This window comes from Lagopus muta, chromosome 18 (assembly GCF_023343835.1).
Source record: "Lagopus muta isolate bLagMut1 chromosome 18, bLagMut1 primary, whole genome shotgun sequence".
Classification (NCBI taxonomy): Eukaryota; Metazoa; Chordata; class Aves; order Galliformes; family Phasianidae; genus Lagopus; species Lagopus muta.
The window spans coordinates 4,700,707-4,713,515 of record NC_064450.1 but is presented as its reverse complement, the minus strand read 5'-3'; the positions used below and the strand labels follow the sequence as shown (position 1 = coordinate 4,713,515).

Below are 12,809 nucleotides of genomic sequence, written 5' to 3'. Positions count from 1 at the left end.
TGGCTTTTTTTTTTTTTTTTTGCATACAATATTGTACAGTTTTGGTAGTATATATATATAAATATAAATATATAAATGTATTTTATTATTTTATATTAAAACAAAAAATGGAGGTGGACGAGATCTATGCAGAGTGATGAGGATACAATTGGACCATGGCTGATGAGAAGCACTGAGAACAAGGAGTTCAGGCCCCTTTGCAGCATCCACATCGATCCATCCAAACGTTGTTCTGCCCATAGCAGAGCACAGCATGCTGCTCCTGGCAGCATACACTCCCTGTGCACACGTGTGCTCTCATGGCTGCACTGTGCCCTAAGTGCCATTGCTTTTTAATTCTCACCTGGTCCCCAGGGCTGTTGGTGATTCGGGTCAACCCAACAGCAGCTCTGTGCACTCAATAAATATTTTCTCTACAGTTTGCCTGTTCCTTTTTGTTTTAATTACATTATTCCCCCACCAAGCCCTCCACCCCCACCAGCAGATGGAGGAAGATGCGCTCCAGGTGTTTGTGCTCCTTGGGAAGGAGGTGATCCCAGCAGGGATGCTGTGCTGGCTTCTCTACAAGGGCAGCACCTTTGCCCCATCGGAGGGTTTGGTGATGTAGAAGGTCGCTGAGCCGCTGTACTTCTCCTACAGGCACAGGAGGAGCAGTAAGTGCAGATCCCTAATGCCAGGAGCATGCACTCACTGCACTAACAACTTTCCCAGCCTGCAGCTACCAGCACTGAGCTCCTCAATGCCTAGAGATTATTGTTCCCTCAATGTAATAAAATCTTTTTGCAGAGCTTTGCAGTCAGCACAGATGCCAAACTGCCCCCCAAGAGTTCAGAGCATCAATGGACATGGGGTGCCCCAGCCCCTGAGTGCCTTAGGATCACAGCTTCACCATCATCACCTGGGGTGGGCATCACCTCCTTGAGGGGTGGTTTGGGGAGCTTTAAGTCAATCTCTGGGCGCTTTGCTGTGGTGTACCTGGATGTGCTGCTGGGCTCTCTCTGCAGCCTCGGCCACCAGCAGTGTCACAGTGCAGCCCCCAAAGCCTCCCCCTGTCATCCGGCTGCCATACACCCCATCGACCTCCAGGGCTGCCGCCACCAGCTGGTCCAGCTCCGGGCAGCTCACAGCATAGTCATCCCTACAATGATCACACAGAACAGTGGGGTTGGAAGAGACCTTACAGCCATCCCGTTTCAACCTGCAGCCACGGGCTGGTTGTCCCCCCACCATATCACATTGTATAGAAAATGTAGAAAGCCCCGTGCCGTCACATCCTCACCGCAGGGAGTTGTGGCTCTCCACCATCAGCATCCCAAACGTGACATAATCCCCATCCCGCAGTGCCTGTGCTGCCCGCGCCGTGCGCTCGATCTCACCAACCACGTGCCTGGCACGGCGGTACACCTCCTCATCCAGCTGGCTCCTGGATGCTGCAGAGACACACACAAACCCTACAGCAAACCCCACGCTGCCTGGAGCCGACGGATGCTCCGTGCCCACCTTCCAGCTCAGCCATGCTGACATCCCGCAGGGTGGTCCTGCCCAGTGCTGCTGCTGCCTCCTGGCACTGGCGCCGCCGCGCAGGGTATTCACTGCCCGTCAGTGTGTGCCGCACGTTGGAGTTGGTGATGAGGACAGCCAGGTTGGCATCACGCAGCGGGATGGGGACAGCATCCAGGGACCTGCAGGGAGGTGACAGCGTCCACCCCCACTGCGGCCACGTGGCACCCAGCAGGGTCAAAGTCTGTGTGGTTTAGGGTGGTGACGCAGTGGAACAGGAGGCCCAAGGAGGCTGTGGATGCCCCATCCCTGCAGGCATGCAAGGCCAGGCTGGATGTGGCTCTGGGCAGCCTGGTCTGCTGGTTGGCGACCTGCACACAGCAGGGGGTTGGAACCATAGACCATAACGACTTTGCCTGGGCAATCACCACAAGGAGGAACCATTTCCTTGGATGCTCCAATGGGTCTTTTGGACACTGAGGGCTATCCCCAGCCCCACAGTGGGCTTATGGGTTGGGGGTTAACACCTCCTAGTGCTCCTGTATGGCTGTGTGTATATCATGGCCATGGGACCAGCAGGTGGTGCCCAGGAGGTGCTGACCTGCAGTCGATGAGCAGCGCGTGGTTCTCTTTGCCCATCACTGATATGAACTGATCCATGATCCCACAGGGCATGCCGGCAAACGTGTGCTCTGCCTGCTGGCACGCCAGAGCCTTGGCCACCAAATCACCATCGTCTATAGCAGGGAGAAGAGGAGCAGGTGAGCAGTGATGGGATGAGCACCACACAGTGTGCCCAGCACTGAGCCTTCGTTCCTCCCTTGGGAGGATTTTCAGTTCATGGGATGTGGGGAAAGCCTTGCAGGATGAGGTTTGCATTTCTGGGGACATGAGGGTGGGGAGAAGATGCTCCAGATGGAATGCTCCACCCATGGGCTCTAGGAACATGGGCAGCTCGAGTGGGAGCTGTGCCCCATCCCACTGCAGCGTCTCCCCAGGACCCCCCCAAGGACGACCCCATCCTACAAAGAAATGGGGGCCGCACCGGGGCAGAGCTGCTGCAGGAAGGTGTATGTGGCCACTTCCAGAGAGGCAGAGCTTGAAAGGCCACCGCCCAGGGGAACATCGCTGGAGATCACAGCATTGAAACCCGGCACAGGACTGCCTGTGGGAACAGAAGGGAAGAGAGGGGCTGTGAGTTCCCATAGGGCTTGGGGTTGCCCTGCCCCATGGGGATCCCGGCAGAGGGGAGAGCCCCTTCAACGTCCCATTTTAAATGCATGGTGACCACTGTGGTCACACAGTTCCCCCAAAGCTTGGTCCCAACAATAGCTGTGGGGCAGCAACATGATGCTCCAAAGGGACTTCTGGTGTGCACCAGCCTCCAGCCCACTTGAAGACCCGTGCTATGAGTGTGACCCTACACGAGAGGCTCTGACCTTACCCCGGTAGTGCTGGATCACACCTTTGACGTAGTTGGCCCAATGCGGTCGCCCCGGGCTCAGAGGGCGGCTTTGGGTAGGAGCCGGGAACTGCACCCTATGGGGCTCGTCCGCCCCCGGCGCGGTGGTGAGGATGGAGATGGTCCCGTCCTGCGTGGGGGAACCCACCAGCACCGTGCCCAGCTGCAGGGCCTGCGGGGGGCACACGTGCTCGGCGCCAGCCCCACGGCCACGTCCCCGGCGGTGTCCCGCAAGGGACAGCCGGTCACAGCCCGCTGGACACCGCAGGGCACGTTCGGGTGGCGGCGGGGAGCTGATGCGGGGCACGGCCCTCCCTTACCATGGGCAGCACGAAGCCGCCGTTGTAGTCGGTGTGCTCGCCGATGAGGTTGACCCTCCCGGGAGCCCACGCAGCCACGGCCGCCACGCCACCGAAGGCCGCCTCGTACGCCTCGCGGGCGGCCGCCAGCAGCGAGCACGGACCCGGTTCCGCCACCGCCGCCATCGCCTCTCCGCTCCTCCCTGCCGGGCGGGGACAGGCTGCCCGCTCCGCCCTGCTCCCGGCCCCGATCGGAGCCGGCGGCGGCGGCGGGATTCGAACCCGGGGATGTGAGGGGCGGCAGAACGCGAGTCCCTGTGCGAGACGCGCGCCCCTATAGATGCGTTATGTCTGTTTACACCCAGATCCACATCCATATCCATACCCCTCTATGCCTTATTTTTACTTTATTATCATATTATTATCACTTGTATATCTATGTGTATGGAGATACGTATCTTTATATATCTATGTATGTATGAATATTCCTCTACCTATAAACAAATATATACATAATAATAGAGAATACGATAATACAGAGATAGATACCTACACACTTACATCTATGTTCTTCCCACATACCTACACATCTATGCCGACGTGTCACACGCGCTGAGCCACGCGCTGAGCAGCACACCTGAGCTGGGTGCGCCCCCCCCGGGCCGGGCGGTGCCTCCCGGCTGTGCTGCCCCGGGCCAATGGCCGCCAGGGAACCGCTGCTGAGCGCCTTTAAAGGTGAGCATGGGGCTAGGGGGTGCCCCATAGCACGAGCCCCCCCCATTAGGGTCTCCCTGTTAGGGTCTCTATACGGCCTGACTCGCTGTTTGCGTTGCGCTGTGCCTGGCTGGGAGGAAGTTCCCCTGCCTTTCCAGCCGGTTTCTCCCTGCTCGGAGGTCCCAGCGTGGCTCCTATGGGTGCAGCTCTTCCCCGATCCCCACATAGGTGCGGTGCTGCGGCTGCGGGGTGACGGCTCTCCGTGCACCGACGCTTCCCCGCACCTGGCGGCCGCCTGCGCGCTGCTGGAAGGAGCCCTGCGGAAGGGGCTGCGACGTGAGTGGCACCGGGGGGGTGAGGGAATGGAGTGGGGGTTTTGTGTACAGTCGAGGCCCCTCTGCTTGTTTTGTACTGCAGAGCCGCTGTGGGGCTTCAGGAGAAGGGATTATTGGCAGTGCCTGGAGCAGCTTTCCCTCGGGCAGGGAGGGAGGTGAGTGGAGCTGGGGGGGGAGAAGGGGGAGAAGGGCATGGTGGGGTCACCCCGGCTGAGGGGAGGATGTTTGTCCATGTGTTAAACCCTACAGAGCCTGAAGGCTGCCCCAGGGGTAAACCATAAACTGCTTCCTCTCTCTGTAAGCAGGCTGAATCCCAAAACCCACTATGCTGTCCCATTGGTTAAACTCCAAACCCTTCCCATCTTCCTGAATCCCAACTGCTCTGGATGTTCCTCCATCTATTAACCCCCAAACCCTTCCTTTCTCTCCAAGCAGACCAAATCCCAAAGGCTTCCATGTGGGTTAAGCCCTAAACCCTTCCCTTCTCCCCAGACTGAATCCCAAAGACTGGATGTTCCCCCTTTTGATTGGATGTCAGGGGGAAGCTCTTTCCTATGAGAGTGGTGAGGTGCTGGAATGCTGCCCAGAGAGGCTGTGGATGCCCCATCCATCCCTGGAGGTGTTCAAGGCCAGGTTGGATGGGGCCCTGGGCAGCCTGGGCTGGTATTAAATGTAGAGGTTGGTGGCCCTTCCTGCGGTGGGGGGGGTTGGAGATTCATGATCCTTGAGGTCCCTTCCAACCCAAGCTGTTCTGTGATTCCTCCATGTGTTAAACCCCAAAGTGCCCAAAAGCTCCCCCATGTGTTTATCCCCAAACCGTTTGTTCCCCTCTCCCCAAGCAAACCACATCCCAAAGACCATAGATCCCAAAGACCATGCCTTCTGCCCCCTATGTTAACCCCTCCCCTTTCCCCAAGCAGACCAAGCCCTCTCTCCAGCAGCCTCCATAGAGCCTCTACCTGCACGAAGGCACTGACAGCGCAGGGCCGTGGCCGCTGCTTCCTGCGCTCAGCCCTGCAGTGCAAAGTGCTGGCAGTGGCCATGCAGCAGCTGGTGCAGAGCCCTCAGCTCCTGGAGGTGCGACATGTGGGGACTGCTGGGTTCCTGGTGGCTCTGAGGTGGTTTCATGGAGTCTTGTGCTGTGTTTCAGTTCTATGACTCGTCGGGCTCCATCCTGGGTAATGAAGAGCTGCGGGGTAAGATGCTTTGCAGGTGTTTTCTGTATTAATTCTTGTATCAAGGATGCTCTGAGGGGTGCACAGACTGTGTGGTCCCTGCACCCCCTAGGAGACCAGGCCACAGCAACAGCCTTTCATCTTGGCTTTGATGAATAACCCCAGGTTAACAGCCTCCCTAAGTGCTGGTGCAGCTCCTCAGGAGGCTGCCAAGGGCTGGCTCTGGGTGCTGCTGGGGAGAATTTAGGGGGGTTGCTCCCTACAACATCATTAGTGATGCTGCAGATTGGCTCCCTGCAGACCTTGGCTGCATCCCTGAGAGACTGCAGCCACTGGGACCCTGCAGTAATGCTGCCTCTGTCCCTTCTCCCTCTGCAGAGCCGTTCCTCTCCCTGGTGCTTGTGCTGACAGAGGTGGATTTCTCCCTGAACCTGCAGGTGCAGGAATGAATGGTGGGGTGGGGGGCACAGCCCCATCCTCACCAGCACCAACAGCACTGCACTGCTTTGTTCACAGAACTGCAGCTTCTTGGATGAGAGCTGGCTGCTGCCGGTAAGCACTCCCTGCTGCCGCCTGCTCCGGCCCTTGCTGGGATGTCAGATGGGAAAAACAAGCATTGGTTGGGGTTGCAGGGATGGCAGCACAGCTTCAGCCATCTGCAGTTGGAGGGATGCATGTGGAGCTGCCTCCGTGCCGGGGTTGGAGCTTGCTGGGTGCCTGCGCTGTCACCAGGCGCTGATCCAGCATTGCCCTGGGTGTGTAGGACCAAGCCAAGCAGCACTGACATAAATGCAGCTTTCCTGTGCTGCCTTCCCCGCTTCACTGCCAAAAAATCATCATTTTTCTGGGATGACACGCAGTGCCTGGGTCACTTGATCTCGCTCTTGTGTTCGCTCAATGAAATATCTGTGTGTTCCGAGGCTGTGAGCAGCAGGGATGCCTTGATGGCTTCCAGAAAAATGAAGAGCATCCCTCTGCTGCCTTATAACTCCAAAATAAACCCAGAGGAGTAGCCCAACGCTGGGACTGTGGTCAGGAGGCAGAGCTGCTGCCTGACAGTGTTCATGCCTCAATGGACATGAGTGCTCCCAGCTGAACCGGCTGCGTTTTGGGGCTCTGAGTAATGCGATGTGACAGCAAGAGCTGCTGTGAGCAGCCTGGGGCAGGGGCAGCGGCTGTGCAGGGTGAGGGAGGGGGCTCAGAACTCATGTATGGGGCTTATTTGCTTATGAGATGAGGGAAAGTGGCTGGAAACTCCTTTATAAGACTCACTGTGAGCTTTAGGTCGTATCTGTTGGGATCTGTATCTCCAGATCTGGGCTCAACAATTAAGCACAGGGGGACAGGAGGCCACTGATGGTCCTCATGCCATGTCAGGCACTGGGGAGCAGCTCCTGAAGGCCTGGTTTGGTTTCTGTGCCAGAAGTGACCCCCAGGGAGGGGTCCCCATGTTGTCCTACCCTGGTCACACTGGATGTCCTGTGGCTTTTCTATGGCTGCTATCACTTCTGCTCTCTTCCAGGTGTGCGTCATGTATGAGACGGTCCCATGCCGAGCGCTGGGGATGGTGGTGAGGTGGTGATCTGTAGACCTGGATGGCCCCAAAAAGGGGCACATGAGGAGATGAGCACCCCCAGAGCTGAGGCTGTGGATGTCTCGGGTGCTTTTCTCCTCTGTTGGTTCCCCATCCATGGGGTGATTGTCCCTCTGTGTATGGGCTGCCGATGCACAGAAGGGCTGGGGGTGGTCTCTAGGGCTGAGCTGCAGCTTGGATGCATCCCGCAGGTACGTGGATGGCCGTGTCATTGTCATTGAGGTGCTTCCTGGGAGCCAGGCAGAGGTGGACGAGGTGGTGCTGGCTGGGGATGTCCTAGATGAGATCAATGGATGCTCCTTGAGGAACGCCTACAGCGGGCAGGTGGGTGGCATGACTTCACCCTCCCCACGGTCCTCCCTTCGTGCCTCCCCCTGCATTCTTCTCCCATCCTCCTCTCCAGGCCGGGGCGATGCTGCAAAAGCTGAAGGGACAACCACTGAGCCTCCGTGTGCTGCGGTGGCAGGGGCACGATGGTGAGGTCTATGAGCCTTTGCTGCCCTACCTGGAGGCCGTGAAGAAGAAGGAGCCCCATTTCCAGCTCCAGTGTGGCCCCAGGCGCTGTGACAAGGGGGAGAAGTGGAGGGTGCAGGGGGGCAGGTAGGGTTGGCACCAGGAGGTGAGGGGTCTCTGAGCATCTCCCCCCAGCAACAAGCAGCAGGAGGATCTGTGGGTCTTTTTTTTTCCCCCAGGCTGCTCTACAACCTGCGGTACCTGGGCCGGATCGGTGTTGGGATGGTGAGGAGATGGGCAGAGATGGGTGGGTTTTTTTTTTTTTCTTCTGAGCTTGTTCTTCCATGCTTGTGCTTCTCGCTGTTCCAGTTTGGAGGCAAAGAGGTGCTGCAGAAAGCCATTCCTGCTGTGCTGGAGAGCAGCTCAGCACCACGGGTGAGCGATGGGCAGCAGTGTGTGTCCAACTGGAGAACCCTGGGGAGGCTGAACCCGGTGCTGGGGCTCGGGTGGCTGCTGCTGGGGCCTCCAGAGGGTTTTAATGAAATTAGCAAAGGCAGAGTGCAGCCCTGGTCCTGAGTACATGTGGGCAGAGCATGGAGTCAGCCCATGGGTGATCATCTTCTGCTCAGCCCAAGCTGGTGTCCTGAGAGCAGGAACACAGCCACAGCGCTGCTGTTTCATGGATCCACAGTGCTGGAAGATCCTTGGAGGACTGATGGTCCATGCATTTTTTTTTCATCCTGTTCTTCCTCTTTGTTTTCTTTCTTTTAACCCCGCATCTGAAGCACGATGAAGTTACTCTCTTAATTTGCAGTCTATCTCCCCTTTCCATCAGTGGAACACCAGCAACAGGCAGCTCTGTGTGAAAAGCTGCACTTCATCACTCTGCTCTTGAATAATCTGCCTCGCAAGCAATCTTGCTAAAAATAGAGCTCAGGTGCTGTGATCACTGGGGCTTTACTTTCCCCTTTCTCCTCTCCAGGAGGTTTTATTTGATGTGAAGGAAACGGAAATCCTTGTACAAGAGAAGGCATCTCCCAGGGTGAGCACAGGACACCCGAGGCTCTGTTTCTGGCTGATGCACTGAGTTGCAAAGCCCCTTGTCCCCAATTGTCCCCAATGCAGGTCCTGTTTCGCCACCCCTACCCTGCAGTCTCCTGCGTGGGACACTGCCTGAAGACCAGCAGTGTCTTTGCATTCTGTGTCCTGTGAGCATCCCTGTGCATGGATCCCCTCCCTACAGCTGAGCAGGGAGCCCTGAGCTGACACAGGGCTGAGATTGGGCATCCCACCCAATGTGGGGATGCAGGCATTGGGAGCACAGGGCTGAGGCAGCGTGGCTGCTCGGGGGATTGCTCTGATATGCTCTCATTGCAGGCCGATGCATTTGTTTCCATATTTAGTGCCTCCTCAGGGAGCCCCAAAGGGAGCACGTTTGACTGCCTGGTGTTTGCATCGAGTTGTGAGCAAGAATGTGAGGAAATCATCCAGAGAATTGGTGAGGGAACGTTTTATTTCTTCAACTATAATTACAGCAAAATGTGGAGTACCAAGAGTTGCCATTCCATTCCACCACATGCAAGAGCTAACTTAATTTTTGTTGAGATCACTGAGATGAGTGGATACTTTGATAGTTTGGGGTTGGTTTTCTTTATTTCTTTCCTTTAGAGCAGCTAGAGCATTATCTTCAAAAACAGCTTCCAGGCATTCCCAGATGTTTCATTGTTTTCCACTTGGAGGCAACTCTTGTTTTCGAGGGATGCTATTTTATAACACACTTCTCCTCCAGGAGCTCAGCCCGCTGCTGCAATCCAACACCAGCCCAAGCATCAGTAAATCTCACCACTTACAGTTTCTATTTTTGACTTGCCTAAATGCAAGCTGTGCTGCTCCCTGGGCTGGGTGCCCCTCAGGGCTCTTGTGGGATGTCCTTGCCACGTGTCCCCCCAGCAGGCTGTGCTGTCACCACACGCAGCTTCACCGTTCATCCCTGCCTTTCAGGTGGCTGAGCAGCGCTGGTGGATTTGAGGCAGCCAGCTTGAGGTGCTGCTGGCCACAGCCCAGTGCTGTGAATTAACTTCACCTTTTAGAGGCAGTGGAGCTTAGCAGCGAGGAAAATAGCTGCTTAAAACCTCGAGTCACTTGAAAACACTTTTAGCGGGCGATAAACGTGGTGAGCAGTGCCTGTGTTTGGAGCAGGGAAGGAAGGGGTGCTGAGGCTGTTGTGTAAGAGCCCGTGGTAATGAGCGTTTGTTTCTCCAGCTGCAGGATTTAAACACACCGAGTGGTTTGTCTGATAAGGGAGGGCTGTGGCTCAGCTCTCCTCAGGCTCTGCTGACCCAGCTGTGCAAGATGCAGGCTCTGGCTCCTCAAACTGGAACTAGGAAGGTTTCCTTATACTTGCAGGACATTGCTGTGGAAGGAAGTGCAGCAAAAGCATCTGGTCTTTAAAAAAAATAAAATTGCAGGGAGAGGCCAGTGCTGACTTCCTGCGTGCCTTCATATATGAAGTACTGCTTTTCTGGATTTTTGTCCCTTTGTCTGGATTTTGCAGTGAAATAAATCAAGCTGGACTAGCTCCTATTACTCCCTGTGCAACTTTTGTCTCAACTTTAGCCCTGCTGGCATAGCCTGTTCTTAAGAACTGGCCTAACAATGTAATTTGCATGTTAATTACCTGTTCCAGATGTAGTTTGAGCAGCTTTCCGGTGCCACAACTCTGGCTGTTCCCAGAGACTAGTGAGAAAACCAGACCTGTCAGCAGCTAGCCTGCAGGGTTGTCCTCAAGTGCAGGTTTACGTCTAATCCCGTTTCATCAAAAAAGCTTAGATGGGAAATGAGAATCTAGCAATTTGCTTAGCAGCCTGGATGCTCTCTGGTTATATAATGAGTGTTTCTGCTTGCTCTGGCATGGCTGCTGCCTTGCCCTTAGTCACAAGGCTGAGATCCCACAGGAAGCTGGGAGAGGCGGAGGGCTGCGCTCCCACAGCCTGCATCCGCTCACAGCCCTGACCTGGGCAGATGCTGCTGGATTCACTTTAGGCAAACCAGTCCCACCACTGCAAAAAACAACAACAAAACTTCCCTTCAATGTGGAAGGAAGAGGGGGGGGGAAAAGCAGAAGTTCTGAAGCTGGGCCTGTGCTGCTGCCACTGATAAGCAGCTAAGCTTCAACCAAGGGAGCCCCAGAGGGAGGGAAGAAAGCTGCCTCCTAGCCTGTGCCTGTCAGACTGCTCCTCCTGGCTGAGCAGGAGCTGACTCAGGCCTCCTATAAACATCAAGGGGAGCCAGGGTGAGGCACTGCTTCATCGGCAGAAAGCTAAGCTGCAGCAGCAGTCCAGTATCACAAGCATCTACTGCTACCATACTGGAGCCAGGAATAAGCTTCTCCAAGCCCATACAAACCAAATGACAAAGACTCCTCGCATGTGAATGTAAAACATTTAATTTAAAAATGTTGACACTACAATATATAAAATAGCTATTATAAATGCACATAGTGTATTCTATAGCTGCCAGGTTTACGTTTTAGGAAACTGTAAGTTACACTGTGGTTAAGAGTTGTAGTTTCACCCTCTGAAAAAGTCCACATTTGATCACAGTGATGTATGGTCAGACTAACAGCCCCAATTGTTAAACACTTGGATCAAGTCATAACCAGTTTTATTGCAAAAGGACCCTGTACACATTTATATCAATTCTAGTACCTTACAAGTTTAGCTACCCAACAAGTCATTAACATACAGAAACATGCATGAGAAGCAAGAAAGATCACCCATCCCTTCTGCATATTAGCAACTTGTCACTCCTGAGCAACAAGGCTCACATCACTGAGGTTTATGTGAACAGTCACTTTTAGCATTCATCCTGAGTGAAAGATGGAATGACTTAAGTACAAATGCAACATATTATAAACAATTTCTTACAAAAAAAGTCACAAATTAAAACCAAAGTATTTTACAGAATTTACTACAAAACACCATAAAAACAGCCTTCACTTAAGCTCTCTCTCCCCGTATCCTGCGAGCCAACTGGATATCTTTGGGCATGATGGTGACTCTCTTGGCATGGATGGCGCACAGGTTTGTGTCTTCAAACAGACCCACCAGATACGCTTCGCTCGCCTCCTGTTCCAAGAGGACAAGAAGAAACGTTAGAACCGACGTTAGAGCCTTTCGGCAAAGCCCTCAACAGGCCACCAGCACTACCTGCAGCGCACCGATGGCCGCACTCTGGAACCTCAAGTCCGTTTTGAAATCCTGGGCTATTTCCCTGACCAGCCGCTGGAAGGGCAGCTTGCGGATCAGCAGCTCCGTGGATTTCTGGTAACGACGGATCTCACGGAGCGCGACGGTGCCCGGCCTGGGTGGAATAGGAAGGATCGGTCAGGCGGAGCACGGCAGCGGCAGCCGGGCCGCAGCACAGCGTGCCGGCAGCCTTACCTGTAGCGGTGAGGCTTCTTGACGCCGCCGGTAGAGGGAGCGCTTTTCCGGGCCGCCTTAGTGGCCAGCTGCTTACGCGGAGCCTTCCCCCCGGTGGACTTGCGGGCGGTCTGCTTTGTACGAGCCATTTTTTCCTCACTTACCTACGAGGACACGCACCCGTCAGCCAGGACCCGCTTCCCCCCGCGACGGCAACGACCCGCCGGGCCCTGCGATGCGGCGCTCCCCCCGCCTCCGATCCCCTCAAGCCCCAGAAGCGGCAGATGCCGGCGGGCCGCCCCCCCCCCCCCCTCCGCCGTCGAGGCGGGCATGCGGCCAGCGGCCTCCCCCGGGAGGAGGAGGAGGAGTCACGGTTCCTCCTCCGCCCCCGCTCCGCGTTGTGGCCCGACCGCTCCCCTCCCCAGGGGAAGCGCACTGAGTCACGCCACCTCCTCCTTCCTCCCTGGCCACCCCGGAGGAGCGGGGGGGATGGGAACCGGCCGTGACTCGAGGCACGTAGACAAGGCCCGAACTATCCGCCAAGCTCAGGGGAAAAAAAAAAAAAAAAAAAACACAACCGAGGCTTCCGAAGGCCGCGCAACACCGCAGAACGCGCCCAGCGTGCATCACTTACCTGCTAGAGAAAAAGGACGCACCGGCGCCGATATCGCTACGCACCGAAGCCTGCGCTGCCCTGACAACAACCGACTCCGTCAGCAGCTACCCCCACACTGCGCCCTCCCCGCCGCGGGGACGCGGTTTTTATAGAGGGGGCGGCACACGGCGCGGTGATGTCACAATGCCTGGAAGCAGCGCGCCGCTCGATTGGCCGGGACCTCCGCCGGCGCCGTGACGT

The 12,809-nt window shown here is 55.8% G+C and overlaps 3 protein-coding genes across 5 annotated transcripts; 1 reads left to right on the top strand and 2 right to left on the bottom strand.

The window, feature by feature from the left end:
- Positions 1-3: 3 nt before the first annotated feature.
- GALK1 (galactokinase 1) lies at positions 4-3,455 on the bottom strand. 2 transcript variants are annotated; one of them, XM_048965080.1, is made up of 8 exons: positions 3,283-3,455; positions 2,945-3,134; positions 2,546-2,665; positions 2,102-2,237; positions 1,501-1,682; positions 1,280-1,451; positions 976-1,138; positions 4-633 (listed from the first exon to the last, which is right to left on the bottom strand). In XM_048965080.1, the coding sequence occupies exons 1-8, from the start codon at positions 3,445-3,447 to the stop codon at positions 562-564; spliced, it is 1,200 nt and encodes a 399-aa protein (XP_048821037.1). In that variant the 5' UTR covers positions 3,448-3,455; the 3' UTR covers positions 4-561. The 2 variants fall into 2 exon arrangements, with proteins under 2 accessions (XP_048821037.1, XP_048821038.1); XM_048965081.1 differs by having other exon boundaries at positions 1,280-1,430.
- A 479-nt stretch (positions 3,456-3,934) lies between these two features.
- On the top strand, positions 3,935-11,535 carry LOC125702227 (uncharacterized). 2 transcript variants are annotated; one of them, XM_048965222.1, is made up of 14 exons: positions 3,935-3,996; positions 4,204-4,311; positions 4,393-4,465; positions 5,461-5,506; positions 6,002-6,037; positions 7,008-7,060; positions 7,271-7,403; positions 7,483-7,679; positions 7,772-7,817; positions 7,902-7,967; positions 8,515-8,574; positions 8,658-8,740; positions 8,936-9,030; positions 9,795-11,535. In XM_048965222.1, exons 1-14 carry the CDS (start codon positions 3,960-3,962, stop codon positions 9,827-9,829), a joined length of 1,068 nt encoding a protein of 355 aa, XP_048821179.1. In that variant the 5' UTR covers positions 3,935-3,959; the 3' UTR covers positions 9,830-11,535. The 2 variants fall into 2 exon arrangements, with proteins under 2 accessions (XP_048821179.1, XP_048821180.1); XM_048965223.1 differs by lacking the exons at positions 3,935-3,996; positions 4,204-4,311; positions 4,393-4,465 and adding exons at positions 5,281-5,387; positions 5,864-5,922.
- On the bottom strand, positions 10,962-12,714 carry LOC125702228 (histone H3.3A). Its single transcript, XM_048965224.1, has 4 exons — positions 12,588-12,714; positions 11,975-12,117; positions 11,741-11,894; positions 10,962-11,659 (listed from the first exon to the last, which is right to left on the bottom strand). The coding sequence occupies exons 2-4, from the start codon at positions 12,100-12,102 to the stop codon at positions 11,531-11,533; spliced, it is 411 nt and encodes a 136-aa protein (XP_048821181.1). The 5' UTR covers positions 12,103-12,117; positions 12,588-12,714; the 3' UTR covers positions 10,962-11,530.
- Between the last annotated feature and the right edge of the window lie 95 nt (positions 12,715-12,809).

What these genes read in the sequence shown, in the direction of transcription:
- LOC125702228 (XM_048965224.1), bottom strand. Translation starts at nt 12,102, where the DNA reads ATGGCTCGTACAAAGCAGACCGCCCGCAAGTCCACCGGGGGGAAGGCT. An exon ending in AAGAAGCCTCACCGCTACAG is followed by an intron (nt 11,895 to 11,974) that starts GTAAGGCTGCCG and finishes TATTCCACCCAG; the next exon opens with GCCGGGCACCGTCGCGCTCC. An exon ending in CGGCCATCGGTGCGCTGCAG is followed by an intron (nt 11,660 to 11,740) that starts GTAGTGCTGGTG and finishes CTCTTGGAACAG; the next exon opens with GAGGCGAGCGAAGCGTATCT.
- LOC125702227 (XM_048965222.1), top strand. Translation starts at nt 3,960, where the DNA reads ATGGCCGCCAGGGAACCGCTGCTGAGCGCCTTTAAAG. An exon ending in CCTGCGGAAGGGGCTGCGAC is followed by an intron (nt 4,312 to 4,392) that starts GTGAGTGGCACC and finishes TTTGTACTGCAG; the next exon opens with AGCCGCTGTGGGGCTTCAGG. An exon ending in GCCGGATCGGTGTTGGGATG is followed by an intron (nt 7,818 to 7,901) that starts GTGAGGAGATGG and finishes TCGCTGTTCCAG; the next exon opens with TTTGGAGGCAAAGAGGTGCT.
- GALK1 (XM_048965080.1), bottom strand. Translation starts at nt 3,447, where the DNA reads ATGGCGGCGGTGGCGGAACCGGGTCCGTGCTCGCTGCTGGCGGCCGCC. An exon ending in GAGAGCCACAACTCCCTGCG is followed by an intron (nt 1,139 to 1,279) that starts GTGAGGATGTGA and finishes TGATCATTGTAG; the next exon opens with GGATGACTATGCTGTGAGCT. An exon ending in GAGCCCAGCAGCACATCCAG is followed by an intron (nt 634 to 975) that starts GTACACCACAGC and finishes CTGTGCCTGTAG; the next exon opens with GAGAAGTACAGCGGCTCAGC.